The following is an 18775-nucleotide window of genomic DNA, read 5'->3' as shown; positions in this document are numbered from 1 at the left end:
GTGACCTAATGCAATACCTCAGTTACTCTCTACCTTAGAAAAGATCTACCGGGACATGGTGTTCATCCTACATGTCTTGAGAAGCCAATCAGTCAGCCCCCGGACACACTGCAAGGGGTTTGTTCAGACTTGGGAAAGCATCAAACAAAATGGGCAAATCTTGGTACACAACATTCTGAAGGGCTAGCTGTCTGGGTGAAGAAGGCAAAAGTAGTCCGACTATTACAGCCTGAGCATTTACAGCAGTTCTACTAAAACAGTTGAAAACAGCAAAGAGACCAGTAGAAGGAGAATTCTAAAGGCTGGGAAGTTTTCAAGGTAACCCTGGAGAGTACACATAGCCAACAAAAGTCTGAAGTCCTGCCTTGCTTTTGTTGGTATGCAAAGTCCACGGGCATTTGCCATAAAACCAGTTTATCCGTCTTCATTCATCTTTGGCCTAAATCTGTCTCCCAGGTGGGCTTGTCCAGCTGCTGAGGTCACTTTTGTGCTCTTAGAACATTCCTTTCAGGAAAAGAAAGGGCAGTAACTGGAAATGTCCCCTCTCAAAGAACACTTTGCAAGCAGAACTGAAAAGTATATGATAAGAAAGGGAAATACTAAAACCTCTGAAGCACTGGCAAAACAAAAACTAGCCAACTCCTTTTCATCTTAAATAGAGGTCTTTTCTAGGTACTCTATTCATTGAGTGAGAGAGAGGGAGCATGAGCAGGGGGAGAGGGAGAAGCAGACTCCCTGCTGTGCGAGGAGCCTGCCGCCGGGCTCGATCCCAGGACCCTGGGATCATGACCCAAGCTGAAGGCAGACGCTTAACTGACTGAGCTACCCAGGTGCCCAAGAATCTCAAAATTTCATGACTGGTGTCAGAGATGCTACCGGGAACTCTGCTTGGGACAAATGTTGCTAGAAAATACATGTAATCAGAAGGAAGAAATAATCTATCCTGAACAGAGTACTAACCTATAGCAAGAAGGGGTCCATAAAGAGTGATCTATTCCGACAGTTTCCCTTGCCTTTTCACCTGTGCTAACTCTTGTCTAGAGCACACTTCCTCTGTGATGCAGTTCACAAGCTACTGCTCAGTCGTTGTGAGTGGCAGCTCCTCACCTACACCCCCCAGGACCCTCCTTCTATCTATAGGAGACGAGTGGGATCCCAAGAAGAAGGCCTGCAGGACTCAGCATTTTGTGAGATTATCAACTAGCATTTCAGGAAAATTACCAATTCTGGGTTTGCACCAATGACAGAAGATCTCAAGTACTTTATATAAAATTCATGGACACCCGAAGCCTAACTAATTTACCATTTGGATTGATAATTAATGAGCTGCAAACACTCATTTCCTGCTATACATGAGCTGCTGCCTTGATCTTATATTTTAATTGGGCTTTCTTTCCCATCTCATTACTCAAGTATTGATAAACTTTTTAAAAGTCCCCCCCCCCCCCCAAAAAAAGCAAGAGTCAGTGACAAACAGTTTTATAAATAACACAATGGTGAGAGCAGCAGAGGCTCCGACAAGCAGCAGCAGCCAACATTCATTGAAGGTCCAGGCTAAAGGCTCACATGTATTATCTGTTTTAATCCTTAGACTCCTCTGAGACAGGAAGTGTTATCATCATCCTCATCTTACAGAGGAAATTGGAGCTCTTGGAGGGTAAGTAATTTGCCCAAGATCAGACAGCTATTAAAAGACATAAGCGGGGCTTTGAATCCAAGGTTGTCTGATTACAGAGCCCAGCATCTAATGACTCTGTCTCCTACAGAAATCTAGCATCTCTGTTACACAGAACCATCAAACATAGTAAGAAACAAAATGAATAAATAAAAAAAATTTGAAAAATTTAAATGCAGACAAATCTACACAAAAAGGATATACTTAATATATTAAAATGCAATATAACTTTTAAACATAAGCAAATAATATAGAAATTTTAAACCTATATAAGCAATTCAACTTATTTTACTGAATTACTTTGTATTGCTTTGTTTTATGAGGGACCCTAGACTCTTCCTTTACTTTTGGCAGTCTTAGAAAAGGATGATCTTCAGTGTAAAAAGCGGTCAGCATCTATCACACGGAGTAATAATCTTGCACTATTTCTATTACTCTGAATGTGTGGGGTTATCGTATGGCCTTAGAATACCAATATGGTTATCTAAAATGCTTATTTGGTTTAGGAAATGCTGATTTCCAATGATACAACATGAAATCCACCAAAAATCTGCTTTCTTTCATTTTTCTAGCACAGGCCACATAATCATCCTCAGAGCATCAGTGACAGTTCCAATTCCAAGTGTTACCATAGCAACTGCTTCTGGAAAATGGAAACTAGTTATCAGTGAGCAGTGACCTGATACTATAGTAATAACTCAGCCATGTCACAGAAACCTTCTTCTTTTACACACTTGCATTGATTTTAGCAAGATTTTTGCAAATTGGTTTGGCTTACAACACTCCTGAAAGGGTTTTCTTCTTTTTCTAAGATTTTAGTGTCGTTTAGTCTAAGAGGATCTCACTATTCACGATAGAATCAAATCCACCCGCAAAGGCAAGAGCACATATTCCTGTGGTCAAAGATGTTTACCATTTGACTTGGAAAAATAAAGTCACCAGACAAGTATGATCGATCAATTCCAATTTTCTGGTTCTTATCTTATTTTCATTTGGATCTTATGCTTATATTTAAAGATGATTACTTCTTAGAAACATAAAGGCAAAACAAATATTTAATTTGCTGGATTGTAAGAGCCCTGTACATACTAGAGGAATTCCTCCTTTGTTGAAGGAATTAATATATATATTCAACCTTCCCAGGTGACAATATTCTGTTAAACTGGGTTCAGGATATTTAGATTAATGTTTAAAGTTCTGACAAAATTTTTACTTTCAGTGACACATACATAAAAGATAAGAATGCCTCTTGTCACTCAAGGAGGTTCCTTTAGAGCTGGAATGTGGCAATTATGATCAAACAACACAAAAGGACTTTTTAAGACATATTTGGGTCATTATTTTTCTATTAATCTGTTTTGCTTCTTTGCAACTGCTTCTAGCATTTAATTCATTTCTGTATACACAGTTTCTCCTAATTAAAAAATCAAAACAAAACCAACCACCTATGCCTCCTTATTTGAAAAAAACTCAGCATTGTCCTTTTGTTGAATCTATTATTAGGGCACGCCCCTAATCTACTGCCATGGGATAACCTGGATGCAACCGGAGCTGCCAAGACCGATTTTATGGAATCTGAGATGATAGATAAACCTGAAGCCTGGAAGTTTAGGTTTGGATTACCTGGTTTTGAAAATAAAGAAAACATCCATCATTCTTAAAAAGATAAGTCTCTAAGGCAACTTATACATAATTCCTAATTAGTCTCACAAAGCCCATTGGGAGACTCAGGAGATTAAAATTGCAGGGACAATAGGTAATCCAGCGGCCCTTACCTCCTGGAGGTGGTTTGTTTTTGGAGGTGAGGATGACAAAGCCAAATCCTTCATTTTCTTTTCGTTGCAAGACTACATCATAGGCCTCTTGCAAAGCAGGCCTGGCTGGGACCTCTGCTCGGTTGAGGCGGGGAGAGCCATTCTGTGCTGAGAGGAGGGCTTGAGAGCTGTCATCCTCAGGTTGTTTCTCTATAATAAACATGACCAATTCTGGTATTTTCAGAACATCATATTTTTTGTTAACTAAAGTGCTTTTGTGCTATACCTTTCATGAGAAAATGTAGTTTTGGATAGCCTACAGTATAGAAAATCAATCCCCCCATGTGAGCTCTGGATGTAATCAGAGTGCAAATATAGGCTGCAGCAGTGTCTGACGTCTTAAATTCTCTTCAAGTGTGTAAGTGGAAGAATTATATATATTTTCTCCTTTAAAGGAAGTTTTCTTTTTTTTTTTTAAAGATTTTATTTATTTATTCATGAGAGACACAGAGAGAGAAAAAGGCACAGACACAAACACAGGCAAAGGGAGAAGCAGGCTCCACGCAGGGAGCCTGATGTGGGACTCGATTCCAGGTCTCCAGGATCACACCAAAGGCTAAAGGTGGTGCTAAATCGCTGAGCCACCGGGGCTGCCCTAAAGGAAGCTTTTCTTTTCTTTTTTAAGATTTTATTTATTTATTCATGAGACTACACAGAGAGGAGAGAGAGGCAGAGACACAGACAGAGGGAGAAGCAGGCTCCATGCAGGAAACCCAATGTGAGACTCGATCCCGGGTCTCCAGGATCAGGCCCTGGACTGAAGGCGGCGCTAAACCACTGAGCCACCCAGGCTGCCCTAAAGGAAGCTTTTCAAAGCTTCCATGAAAGTTCATGGTAAACCAATCCTTCTTGAAATTGTCTTAATTCAAGCAAGATTTTGACCAGTAATTTTAATAAAAGCCGGTAATGAAAAATAACACGGCAAACTTCCTTTTAAAATCAACTTTAAATATAACTTAGCACAGGACTAATGTTAGTGATGTTGGGGAGGTCACAGCATCAGGGTTGAGATCCTGCTCCTAGCTGGTGGACAAGTTAGCTATCAATACGGGATTTGTCTTCTACGATGTGTTTTATAAATGCAGTTTTCTTGATTGATATCAGATGTGCTAACCACCAGCAGCCCTACTCCTACCCCATCCAGCATATAACAAGCTGTCCACATGAACAGCCAATTCTCTTCGGCATAGAATAGGTCATAGGAATACCCAGGAAATGGAGAGTTAACTTCTATCGTTTTTTTCCTATTCAAATGTGACATCAGAATTCGAGAAAGAATGACACAAGTTAGTACTAACCGATTAAAAAACAGGCAAATTTTGTGCCATACTTTGATACAAACCATCATTAACAACAACCACAACATACTGCCACTGAGGAATACCCATATGTAAGGGCTCCTTTGGCTCAAAACCTACATAATTCTGGGATTATGTTTTAGAATTTCAACAAAGTGCTACCAATATCCCATCAATTAATGAAAAACAAAGGTTTCTTTTGGTATAATGTATGGTTATAATGAACTAGCTAAATGACTCCAATAATATCAAACTACTATGAAACTTCATGATGCTTTAGGGAGAGAACCAACCTCTAGTTGCACAACACATTTTTTACTTCATGTGGTTATGTTCCGACCCCAACACAACCAACACTGCATTAAAATCTGTATGTGTCTCTAAATGCTTGATACTTATTTATTTATTTTAAAATATTTTATTTATTTATTCATGAGAGACACAGAGAGAGAGGTAGAGACACAGGCAGAAGAAGAAGCAGGCTCCATGCAGGGAGCCTGATGTGGGACTTGATCCCAGGTCTCCAGGATCATGCCCTGGGCTGAAGGCGGTGCTAAACCGCTGAGCCACCAGAGCTGCCCTAAATGTCTGATACTTACGAAAACAGGCAGGCCTTTACTTTGGATGTTGCAATCAAAAACACAGCGCCTCATTTTAAGAGTAATGCAAATATTCATCAAGTCAACAAACATTCACTGATGTCCACTCTGTGCCAGGCAGTCACTGTTTTATGTATTGGGGAAATAGCAGTTAACTCAGTGGGTAAATATCCCTACCTTTATGAAGCTTACATCCTTGTGCTATAGGATTGTCTTTTTAAAATCTTAAAGTGGCAAGAATTCACTTCTGAAAATTCTGATATAATACTCACAGTTATTGATGAGAAAAGTGTATTTACATCCTCATGTAATGGTTTAGACCCCAGGCTCTATAATTAAACTCCGTGTTTTAATCCTGGTCCTACTACTTACCAGCTGTGTGTCCCTTAACTATTCTGTGGGTAACTATAAAACTGAATAATGACAGTACTTACATCATAGTGTCATAAAGACTACATAAAAGAACCTGTATGTCTGAGACAGAGTAAGCACTCAATGAATGGTTTTCTTAAATGTTATATTACATCATATTAATACTTAACAAGCAGAAACATTCTGCTCTCTTTGAATATTTGGATCATCAGAACCCAAAATCTTTTGATATTCAGCTAAAGGGATGTCTTGATATGACTAAAAAACTAACTGTATTTGTTTAGGAAAACAGACTTAACTTGATATTCCCATCCACAATACCCAATACCACATTGGCAAAGTCTGTCAATATGTTCGTGTAATCTTAATATAGGGGCACCAAATTTCTTTCTCTTTTTTGATAGCAGAATTATTTCTGGTTTCTTTTGACCTTATATGGCCTTCCACCATGAGGCCCTGGACCACACTAAATGGCTTATCTCATATACTATTAAAACATAGTAATCTGCAAAACCATATAGAAAATGGACTAAGTGTCTTTGTTTCTTTATTAACCTATCAGAGCAGGAACAAGTTCACATACCACCATAGAAGATCTTTCTTCTGACAGTTAAAAGCACATGGCCATTTCGAGCAGCAGTTGTCATGAGGTCCAAGACCTGTTTGTGTGACTTCCCTTTGACAGGAATTCCATCAATGCACATCAGTTCGTCTGCTGCACGGAGCCGACCATCCTTCTCTGCTGCACCCAGAGGGATGATGGCTCCAATGTAGATCTGATAAGATACCAAAGTATAGGTTGGTCTATACAGTCAACTAAGATCAGTCAATCTACACAGTCAACTAAGATCTACCATAACCCTTCCCTACTAAGTTAAAGACTTCCTGACCTAGTGCTAAGGAAATCAACAGATTTTTGCAGTTCAATTATGAACACCTGAGAAAGGTGGTATCTTAGAAAGCGACTATTCTCCAAAATGGCACTTCACATAACTACACTACATGATCTCTTCTGGATCTTCAGGAATGAGTACAACTAAGATGGAAAATGCAAAGCTATTCAAGAACTTTAGAAGTGCCACATTCACTTCTATCAATACAACAAAACAAATACACTAAATTCAAAAAATGCAGTTCTGTGGAGTAGCTACTAAAAAGCACAAAAAGTATACCGAATGCCATCAGCAAAGGTTTTTCTACACTGTTCACAGCAACCAGGATAATTCTTTTTTTTTTTTTTTTAATTTTATTTATTTATGATAGGCACACAGTGAGAGAGAGAGAAGCAGAGACATAGGCAGAGGGAGAAGCAGGCTCCATGCACCGGGAGCCCGACGTGGGATTCGATCCCGGGTCTCCAGGATCGCGCCCCAGGCCAAAGGCAGGTGCCAAACCGCTGCGCCACCCAGGGATCCCGCAACCAGGATAATTCTTAAGATACTCCTGTAACATATGGCTATTAGTAGAAATTCAGTATATACAATAGAGAAACATTTCTTGTTCCTAAGTCTCAGAGCAGTGATATCTTAGGGGAGAACAGAGTGGCCTGAGGTCCACTCACATCTAGGTAAGTGGATCTGTTCGTTTTGCTTGCCAGCAGTTAGAATCCTGTAATTACGGAATCCTGAATGTCTGGGCTAATTTCAGAGCTGCTAAAACTTGACATTTAAGAGAAAGGTTTCTCCCACATTGAGATAAACTCCTCCTCCTCTTCTTCTTCTTCTTTTTTTTTTAAAGACTTTATTTATTTGAGAGAGACAGAGAGAGAGAAAGAGAGAAAACACAAGCAGGGGGAGCAGCAGGTAGAGGGAGAAACAGGCTCCCTGCTTAGCGGGGAACATGATGTGGGGTTCACTCCCAGGACCCTGGGATCTAGACCTGAGCCAAAGGCAGATGCCTAATTGATTGAGCCACCCAGGAGCCCCTGAGATAAATTCTTAAAATGTCTTAGTCACCACTGACTGTATCAACAAAATAGGAAGCAATAAAACAAAATCACGTCTTCTACCAAGAACAATCAAGGTATTGTCTATTTGCCCTGTATAAGTCAACCTGCCTTAAGCTTTGTCTCTGATAACTGTTTTACTATAGCAAATATGGCTAATTAGATCACATTTATAATACATAAATCAACTGTTCTATTCAGAAATAGAAAGAAGTCTGTCATTTTAAAAGATTATTGTTACCTTTCAAGCTTGATAATAATGTCTTTTTTTTTTTTGTCTTTCTTATACTATACAGTAAAGAACTTAAATATGTTCTCCAACTTAACAAAGCACATTACTTCTCTGTCATTCAAACTAAGGGCAAAACTTAAAAATAGAACCCATTACATGTGTTCTCAAAACTTATGTGAGAATTGTGTATAAAGTTCTAGATTTTAAATGCTTTACAAACATAACCCTTATGCTTTCAGAACAGAAACCTCAATTATTTTATATTTTCCTAGTTTCATAGGTACAGCAGATGAAATGGCACCCAAAGGACTGGGCATGAAAAATGTCAACCCATTAATAAGAGTAGGTGACATAATATGCACAGACTCATGCCACCTGCTTATGGAGCATTCATTCAAACAGACTGATTGTGGTAAACAGGATGCTTCTTTCTTACAGAAGGCAAAAGTCTTCAAATTTACCAAAGGCAAAGGGAAATAAAAATTGAAAATAAGCTGCAGGCACCTAGAGAAATATAGAAATTAATGATGGGTCAACTTATGGTGGACACACTCAGTTCTGGCCTCAGCCACACCATGGTAACTGCGAGACCACCACACAAACAGAAATGCAATCCTGCCTACATTTAATGAGATGCCGAGAAGACAGTTTTAACAAAATCTTAAAAAAAAAAAATCAAATAAAACAAAACCACCATATTCTACCAAATGGCCACCTGAAAGTTCATAGGAGTAGCCAAATTCTGAAGTAGCTTCTGAACTTACAGACTGGTCTGGTCCCTCTCCTCCCAGTACCCGGAAGCCAAACCCCGACTCCTGTTTCCGAAGAAAAACATCCAAGTCCTTGGTGTTTGGTGCTAAGGAGAACCAGAAAATATAAAAGTAAATAAATAAAATATAATACTTTGACTTACTTGAAAAGGATTACAATAAAACAATGCAATTATTTAGTAAGATAGGGTTCAATAAACTATAACCTCAGAAACTTCTGGTTTGTGCAATTATTTAGTAAGATAGGGTTCAATAAACTATAACCTCAGAAACTTCTGGTTTGTGCAAACTTATATGAGAGCATACTCCTAAAAAAATTCAATCCTAATCTGACTCTAAATAAAACTTTGTATCGAGATTGCTCAGGCACATTTCCCCCACTTCCATGTATTCAGCATTAATACTGCCATTACATCCTAATGCTGCCAGATCAATGTTATGACACTAAATTCAGAATCATCCAATTTAAGTTAGACATTTGATAGGCACAATTTACCTAAATTAACATGTGGACAAATCCTAGAAAGAAAGCCCAAAAAATGCCTTAATTCTACCCCCAAGCTAAAACCTGTTTCTGAAAAGTATTCTGTATTCGCTTCATCTAATTTTGCAAAATTATATTATTTTAAAAGAAAATAATGATCGCTAACACCTATCATCGGATCCCATTTTCCAGCTGCAGAAACTGAGGCTGAGGTAAGTGCCCAGCATCAGGCAGAAAGTAAATAAATGGCAGAGCTGAGATTTCAACTCGGCTTGGTTTCTAGGGTCCGGGCCCTTAGCCCACCCTATTCTGTCCCCCAAACAGGGCAGGTTGCATTCACCAGAATATTAAGTCAGGAAAATCTACTTCACCACTAAAATAATTTGATCTTCAAGAAAATATTAATGTTATTCACAAGTGAGAAGTGTTTGTTAGAAACGTATTGGGGGATTCTATAAAAACTGATACCGTGTGGGGTAGATCTTGATAATGTTCCTTAGGAGCAGTCTCTTGAGAAACGATTCCTATTAGAATTACGGAACTTTAGAGATAAAAGACTCTTTGAGCCCCAACTCAGTTACTTTATGGGTGTGGCCCAAAGGGACTGGGTAGTTTCTACCAATACTAAAAATATATTGGGCTCCCAATGAGAAGTCAGAAGAAAGGGATTCTCCATGATTCCATTAATTTAAATTATTGCTTTGATGTGCTTACATCTGGCTTTCATCTTTTTGAATATGGCTTAGGCCTATGAAGATAAAGATCTGGAATTGGTTAACTATGAAGTTGACTATACGTAATATTTCCACTTGTGTACATAGTTTCTTTTTATTTTATTTTTTTGTGTACATAGTTTCTAAGGTAGATTTAGATCTATTTCGCAAAAAACAAATTAATTTAAAAAAATTAAGCCTATGTAGCCTGCAATTTTATTTTGGAAAAGATTTCTCATTTTAAGTAAATTAGCACAAAAAAATGAATTTCTGCCTTATGCACATTCTCAGCTCATCACCCCTGAGCTGGACTCCCCTGAGCAGTCTAATCTGTTTTCCTCCAAAGGCTGCACACCCTCTGATTCACCATCCCTCCTACTCCTGCCAGGAAAATCTCTCTGAAACCCAAGTCCAAAGCGATCATCCCTACATACAGTTAAACTACCCCAAGGCTCTCTATCTTTCAATGATGGACTCCAGCTTCCTCAGAATGGCCTAACCCACCTTCCCCAGCTGAGCCTACTCTCCCCTCTGGTTTCCCTTGCCAACTGTACCCAGCCAACCTGAGCTACTTGCAGAACCCAGGCCATGCAAGGTCAATTTGCAAAGGTTATTCCTGCTTTCTTCCCTTTTTATCTGTCTCATAATCATCTCTTCATCTTTAAAGACTTGGTGAACAGTAGCTGATACTTCCTACTACCCCCATTGCTAAAATGGCCCGTTTCCTCCTTTGGATCCATGTGAGGCTTATTTGTACTTTTTATACACACCTCTTTTTTATTATATATTTATCTTTTCCACTTAGGTTTAATCATCTTTGTGGCGCACTGCCTACAGAACCTACTTGTCTCTGTATTCCCATCACTTACTGCAGTGTTAGGTAGATAGTAGGCACTTAGTCCCTGGTTTTGAAAAAAATGAAGGAATGAATGTTGAAAATAAATGGAAGAAGCCCAGCGTCATATGAAAATGAAGATGAAGGAATAATTTTTCAATATGGTTTTGAAAGATGGGAAGGTTCCAGTTTTTTTTAAAAAATCCAAATGTATTTTGTCTCAAGTGCTCCTGAAATATTCCACAACTACTTACGTTTATCTTCATATAAAGTCTTCGATTTCAGGTAGACCTCTGAAGGATCCAATTTTGGAGATCCTGACCTGATAATGCTGGGTGGAAAAGGCATAGGCTGGGGAATGGGCTCATTTATGGCCTCCAAACTTCCTAAATTTTCCTTTGTATCTGTTTTCTGAAACAGAAAAGGGCTTTACTTAGGTTTTTTTTTTTTTTTTTTTTTTTTTTTAAACAGATGGCCGATTAGTTCATAAAACTCTGGGTACATCAACAGATTACAAGCTGGGTGGGTGGCAGGGTCAGAGCCACAGGCTGTCTGCAGTCTTGGAGAGGTTCACCCTTACAGCCATGTGTACTTGGTTAAGACACATTTAACTTAGATTAGAAAAAATGTACAATGATAACTCCCAATCAAGCAAAGTAGAACTAAATTATGATTTTAGATGTAATTGTCTTTGTAGCCATACCCACATTCGTTGTGGAGATCTCAGCAGCCTCATATCTTATACCTAGCACACTTTCTTTCCTGGCACTGTTTGCTGTACCCTTTGTTAGGTCTTATTGGCTATACAGGTCCTGAAATAGGCTACTCAGTCAGAAGAATGCCAAAGAAAACCTTTTAAGTCTGACAGCCTATCACTTTGATAACAAGCCAATTGAGCCCAGAGGCCACAGTTACTCTAGAAAGTCTTGCTTAATCCATCATTAAGAAGATTATCTAAATGTGGGTGTTTGCAGTCCCCAGGAAATTATGGGAAGCTACCACTGCTTGTCTTTGGGTGTCAGGGAGAAGATGGAAGAGTGTTTATTATCTGCCCTAACATTTAGCTATTTCCTTACCCGGGCTCCTCGGAAACATGAAGAAAGCAAAAGACTTCTAAGTAGTCACTTTAGTGTGCTTGTGCTTTACCATTTAGAGGACAGGATTACTGGTCATATGTGCCTCTATAATTCAACAGAAATACTTAACCCTTCTGTCTATTTAACAGAAACCCCAACTCTTCTAACTCACATGCTTCCCCAGAGTTTCTGATACAAGCCCAGGGAAGTATGCGTCCTCACTTCTCCCAATAGATAATCACCACCACGGAGGGCTGTTCTTACGGAGGAGAGCACTGCATCTGTCTTGCTGGATTAGGAAGAAGCATTTGAGGACCACTGTGTACTCACCATTTTGGCAGTTTTAGTTGGTGAAGGAGGACCTTAAAAAAAATGAGCCAGATTTTAAAAACAGAGGAAGCATTTCCAGATCACAAATATTGCTCATGTTTATGGCAAAACTAGCTTCGACTTTTAGCAGGCTAGTAAATCCTATGGTCAACTCCCACTATGTGCCAGGCTTTGTCCATACATTATCTCACTTCATTTTCATGACAGTCCTAAGGCATAATTGTTACTACCACCTTACAGATCAAGTAAACAAAAACTCAAATAGATTGCATTATTTCCTCATACCATAGAACTGACAGGTAGCAAGGCAGGAAATGGACATGGGTCCTGTCTGACACCAAACCCTGGTCTCCTTGTTATATTTGTTGGAACCTTGGATAACTTTCCAGTACTCACAAAGAGATTTTCTATAGATCTTACTCTGAGCATATTCTACTGTATCACCCAGAGAAGAAACAAGAATTGCTCAAAGAAATAAGAAAAAAATGAAAAATGTCCCAATGAAGTTAAACTGCTCATTTGCCTCAAAAATGAAAACTAAAAGCCAGAGAGAGAAGTGTGAAGGGCTAAATTTTATTCTTGAAAATACTAGTCATTCATAGGTAGGGATTTAAGAAAGCCCATCAAAACACAACTTTATGATCAGTCCTTGGAACTGGATTTATGTCTGTGAGCAGTTCAAGTCAGCTGATGACCTTGGAAAATAAAAATTGTATTTCTCACACGGGTACTGTGGGGTTTAATTAACATTTATGGACAGATAATAAAGCTTAAGATAAAAGCTTTACGAGCGCAGGCTATCATGATTGCTTTACAGAACAGATTAACACACCATCCAACATTTTGCTTATTCACAGAGATGCTAGCTCTTTCAAAACATCTTCGGTACATTACAGAGGCCCAGATGAAGTACCATAGTTGAAAGCGTCAATTTCTATAACTGCCATCAATAGAGAAAATGAAATTAAGAGGATATATTTCATTTGAAGCAGCACAATGCTGTGACTCTCTCTGATTACTACAGCTATAAATCAGATTTTAAAAAGAATATAGAGGGAAGAAAATCCATAATGGACAGGAATGAGACCACTAATAACTAAAAAAAAACTGCTGCAAAAGATACTGCTTATGGAAGCAGTGAGGCAGAACCTGAAGGAAAATGCACACTAACTACCAGTGAAGTAGGCTGAGAAAAGAGGGATTCTCCCCTGGAAGTAAGGACGATTAGCAGATACAAATGCATGAACGATGAAGGTTTTTTTTTTTTTCCCTTGTGCTTTTACTCACCTCCTCTCAAGATAAGCAACGGTACATCTGCACCTACTGGAAACTGCTTTAGCACCTCTACCACTTGGAGATGTGTTAAATTCTGCACATTTTGATGGTAAATCTCCTTAATTATATCCCCCTTCTGGAGGCCTTGACACCACTGACTATCCAATATCATTTTGACCTTCTGTCCTGTTGGGCTGTCAGCAATTGCAAACCCAAAGCCTTTAGGGCCCTTAATCAGAGGGACAGTCACTAGTTCAGGCTGGGAGCTGCCGGATGACGCCAGGGACACTCTCTGCTCGCTCGGATCCGATGGTCCATTGAGACGGTCACTGATCAAGGCATGTCCCGGTTTTCCATTCTGGTCCAGAACCACTGCTCCTGACTTAAAATCCTGAGTATTCATGCAAATCTCTCCCTTGGTTAATGACTGTCCATTGATGACAGGAGTAGCAGCAACAATGTCCACAACAGAATCTTCATTGTCATCAGGAAGTGGATAACCGCGACATAAAGTGAGGTTTACGTACTGATTGACAGGTACCAATTGAAACATCTGGACAACATCTGCATGGGTGTGACCCAGGACACAGTTGCCATTGATATCTACAATAACATCACCTGTTAAGACATAATCAGGTTAAAAATATTTTTTTTTTAATTTTTATTTATTAATGATAGTCACAGAGAGAGAGAGAGAGAGAGAGGCAGAGACACAGGCAGAGGGAGAAGCAGGCTCCATGCACCGGGAGCCTGATGTGGGATTCGATCCCGGGTCTCCAGGATCGCGCCCTGGGCCAAAGGCAGGCGCCAAACTGCTGCGCCACCCAGGGATCCCCCAGGTTAAAAATATTAAAACCACCGAGTTCATTTTTTGTTGGGGCAGGGTGGGACAAAAATTTATCATCTAAATTTGAATTCTGGAAACCTCTTACTATTCCTTAACTGCAGAAAGGACAGATTTTGAACACAGATACATCATTTTCTCTTCTGTGATTCTTCTCTTAAAAGAATATAAATGTATAAAACCTTAATTATCTTTGTGGCACAGAGTTATGACCTCAAGCTCGAGGGAATCATTTGAAAAATAACTGTGAATTCATACTGTCATTGTTAGTCTATCTTCTGAGCCATACTTAAGTGGCCACAGAAAGTTAGGTCCATGGTGGTAGGTATTCAGCACTTAGAAGAGGAGCAAATAACTCCACTGGCTAGCTAGCTACTTACACAAACAGGAGATCTTTAAATACCACATTATGGTACTTGATTTTAAGAGGCCAGTGATTACAAGGCATCTATAAATTCATTTTAGTTTGAAAAATGTTAAGGCTGATGATTAGAATAATGTGAAGTTATGAATGTATTTTCCTTTAGCATCTTTCTTATTGCAGAGATGTTTGATTTATTGTAATTCAGATTTCAAAAGGAGAAACAAGCAACAAGAAAATTCAACATAAGCAAAGAACATATTATTTAAGACACTGAAAAGTCAGCTAAACTAATTCTTATTAGAGTTGGTTTTGGGCAGCCCCAGTGGCTTAGGGGTTTAGCACCGCTGTCAGCCTGGGGTGTGATCCTGGGGACCCAGGATCGAGTCCCATGTTGGGCTCCCTGCATGGAGCCTGCTTCTCCCTCTGCCTGTGTCTCTGCCTCTCTCTGTGTCTCTCATGAATAAATAAATAAAATCTTAAAAAAAAAAGAGTTGGTTTTGCTTTCCTGATTTTACATTATTACAACCACTTTGTTACAGAATCATTACTACTTGACATTCATCAGTTGGTGAATTTTTTTAATGCAGCCTTAACTTATAAAATCTGCCCTCTAATGTCTCATCCATTTGCTGCTTTTATTTGAATATGATTATTTAAAAGGTTAATGCCAAATAAAGGTGTTTTAATCTTTTCTGATTGCATGTAGGCTTTAAAAAATCAACACAAATGGTATTTAAAAACAAATGTTAGTGTGCTGAAATTTGTTTCATAATCTAAGAAGATGCAGAAATTAGACTAATAAAGTTTTTATTTTATTTTTATTTTTTTAAAGATTTTACTTATTCATTCACGAGAGACACACACAGAGAGAGAGAGGTAGAGACACAGGCAGAGGGAGAAGCAGGCTCCATGCAGGGAGCCCTACGTGGAACTCGATCCCAGGTCTCCAGGATCACGCCCTGGACTGAAGGTGGCGCCAAACCGCTGAGCCACCAGGGCTGCCCAAGAAACAAGGTTTGGATTCTTCCTCCCCTAGTCAAGTTTCCAGAATTTCTGTGGAAGTATTGTATTGCTATGTAAATTAGACATCAGTTTTAGACAAATCTGCATCTATGTTATGAAACCCTGACAGCACATAGAATACCTACAAAATGTGTTTTGTGGATAAAATGTTAAAGAAAAGTCAAAACTGAGAGCTTAAAGGTTTTACTGATAATTTTAACTCTCCAGGGTTTGTTAATCTTACAGAGAAATAGTGAAAATTTTCCTTATAAATATAACTTTTGATTATCTTGTTTTCTTGTTTTAAGTCTTATGTTAAGTCTTAAATGAGAAAGCAGAATATGAGAGATGCCATATCCTAATTGAAAATAAATTGATATCTGCCATTAAAAGTATTATGGAGTGGCCTGGATGGCTGAGCGGTTTAGCGCCACCTTCAGCCTAGGGTGTGGTGCTGGAGACCTGATGAGATGGAGTCCCATGTCGGGCTCCCTGCATGGAGCCTGCTTCTCCCTCTGCCTGTTGTCTCTGCCTCTCTCTCTCTCTCTCTCTCATGAATAAATAAATAAAATTTTAAAAAAAAGTACTATGATAACTGAATTATCCAAATGGGGGAAATGCATTTGCACTAGCAAACAGGGCAAGAAGTGACCTTCAAGGCATAGTAACATCTGTCTGGGAAAAAGTGCTAAAAGCTCCCCCATAAGTGTAACTTCCTCTAACCCTCTCCCCTCAGCCATAAAAACTGTCGGCCATATAAAAATATCTAACAATTACCAAGTAAAGACTTTGGGAAAATGATACAAAAGAAATTTATATGGCCCTGTAAAAATGGTAATTTCATGTCTGTAATTCTTAATGTAGGAGTTTAATTTTACTAACAACCAGTGAGACTAAGGAAGCAAAAAAGCAAACCATATCAAACAACAAAACTTGGGAAAAAGCTGTGGGGCATCTTTTGTTTGAAATCACCATAAACACCATGATGGATCATTTTTCAGAAAAGATTATAGGTACATGTTAGATAGCTCCCCAAGTACCCTACATCATCAAAGAAAAACAACCAAACCATTCTCTGGGATGATTAATAATCTTTATCTTAAGCACAGTCGAGGAGCTATCTCGAGATGATACAAATTACTCACAAAATCAATACATTTAGTATGCTTTCTCACTTGTAAAAAATGGCCCTCTCTCAAAATTAGCATGCATTGAATTTAGACAATAAACTATTTTAATACAGAAATCCCCCTTCCCAGTTGTATAATCTAGTTCTCTCTATATATAAACTATATGTATAATACACGCATATACAGTTATTAGATATGTAAATACATATTTATTATATGTTTTATAAATATATATGTAAACAAAACCTTTTCACCATAGTTTGTTTTTGTTTTTTTGTTTTTTTAAATTTTTATTTACTTATGATAGTCAGAGAGAGAGAGAGAGGCAGAGACACAGGCAGAGGGAGAAGCAGGCTCCATGCACCGGGAGCCTGATGTGGGATTCGATCCCGGGTCTCCAGGATCGCGCCCTGGGCCAAAGGCAGGCGCCAAACCACTGCGCCACCCAGGGATCCCCACCATAGTTTTTATTATAGTATCATTGCTCTTCAAATAATTCTGAGAAATTTGTTACCTGGTGCAATTTTCCCATCCTGAGCTGCAGGACCATCTTTCAGCACATTTTTCACTTGTAAGAACTCATCAGGCCTATCTCCACCAATAATGGTAAAACCAAACCCCATTGTGCTTTTCTTCAAGGATGCTCGAATCAGGACACCTTTCAGCTGCGATGGATCTCGAGTAAAGTGGGATTTTTCCATATCTATACCAAAATGAGAAATGGGGTTGAGGACAAAAATAAAAACAATGAACATGGCCCTCAAAGTCAACCTCTAAGAGAGTCTGTATAACTTACATATAACAAACCATAAAGGGAAGCACATTAGAATCGAATATTACAAAACATAATTTAAATTCATAAACTAAATCACTTAAAGGAAAACTTAGCCAATGCCTCATGTCTCTCTGATAGGACTCCTCTATGTTATTTGAAAGGTGAAAGCACCTACTCTATCACCCCCTCATTGCTTTGTTTGTTCATGAGAGATGCCATATCCTAATTGAAAATACTATCAGTAAAGGGCTTCACATTTCTTCCCTTGTACTAATGTTCAGTGAATACTTTCAGAAGAAAACACATACAGCTCCATTGAAAAGCTTATTTTCCGAGGCATCCTCAGATGGTCCTAAAACTGAAAATGATCCATATTTGCAAATAATGAATTTATACAGCTCTTTCTCTTTCCCCTCCTCCTTCTCGACTGTGGCTGCCATGAGGGTACTTCTGGGAGCCATGAAAAGATCAAATTGTGCGATTAATAATTTACAAAGCACTGTTTAAATGAACTTTTATGAAGATGGTCTGATATTTGCTGCCAAATATTTAATAGTTTTGTTGAGATAGAATCACATATGATAGAATTCAGACATTTAAAGTATATAAGTTAATGTTGTGCAACCACCACCAGATTGTAGGAGCCCCTCTACCCGGCACGCCATGAAACCCTTCTGCGAAATCCCCATGCCTGTTAGCAGCCACTCCCCATTTCTCTCTCATCTGCACTCACACCCTAGTATTAGGCAAGACCAATCTACTTTCTGTTTATAGTGCCTAATCTGGACATTTCACAGAAACAGAGTCATGGAATATGTGGAATTTTGAATGATTTCTTTCACTGAGTGTAATGTTTTTGAGGTTCATCTGTGTTTGAGCATGTGTGAGTACTTTGTTCCTTTTCACTGCCAAATAATATTCCACTGTAGGGATATATCACATTTTACTTATCCATTTTTCAGTTGATGGACATGTAGGTTTCCACTTTTTGGCCATTACGAGTGATGCTGTTACTACCATTCAAGTGCAAGGTTTTGTGCAGGCATACATTTTCATTCCACTTATGTAGAGACTAGGACTAGAAGTGCAGCAGTTGTCCTAAACATACAGCAACTATGTTTACTCTTTTGAAAAGTTGTCAAACTTTTCCAAAGAGGCTGCGCCATTTTACTTTTCCACCAGCATGGGTGAGAGCTCCAATTTCTCTGCAGCATGGCCCACACTGATTACTGTGTGCTTTTT

The 18775-nt window shown here is 38.8% G+C and overlaps 1 protein-coding gene across 4 annotated transcripts in view; it reads right to left on the bottom strand.

Moving 5' to 3' along the window:
- Positions 1 to 18775, bottom strand: part of MAGI3 (membrane associated guanylate kinase, WW and PDZ domain containing 3) — a 237506-nt gene that overhangs the window by 29336 nt on the left and 189395 nt on the right. For all 4 annotated transcript variants that reach the window (XM_041756277.1, XM_041756281.1, XM_041756278.1 and 1 more), the window contains 7 exons: positions 17273 to 17461; positions 13431 to 14036; positions 12144 to 12175; positions 10992 to 11148; positions 8700 to 8791; positions 6342 to 6534; positions 3451 to 3639 (listed from right to left, as the gene is read on the bottom strand). In XM_041756277.1, coding sequence (XP_041612211.1) covers positions 3451 to 3639; positions 6342 to 6534; positions 8700 to 8791; positions 10992 to 11148; positions 12144 to 12175; positions 13431 to 14036; positions 17273 to 17461 — 1458 coding nt within the window. The remainder of the gene's footprint in view (positions 1 to 3450; positions 3640 to 6341; positions 6535 to 8699; positions 8792 to 10991; positions 11149 to 12143; positions 12176 to 13430; positions 14037 to 17272; positions 17462 to 18775) is intronic.

The sequence above is a fragment of the Vulpes lagopus genome, chromosome 5 (assembly GCF_018345385.1).
Source record: "Vulpes lagopus strain Blue_001 chromosome 5, ASM1834538v1, whole genome shotgun sequence".
Lineage (NCBI taxonomy): Eukaryota > Metazoa > Chordata > Mammalia > Carnivora > Canidae > Vulpes > Vulpes lagopus.
The sequence above is the reverse complement of the archived record's forward strand: the minus strand, read 5'-3'. Positions and strand labels throughout refer to the sequence as shown.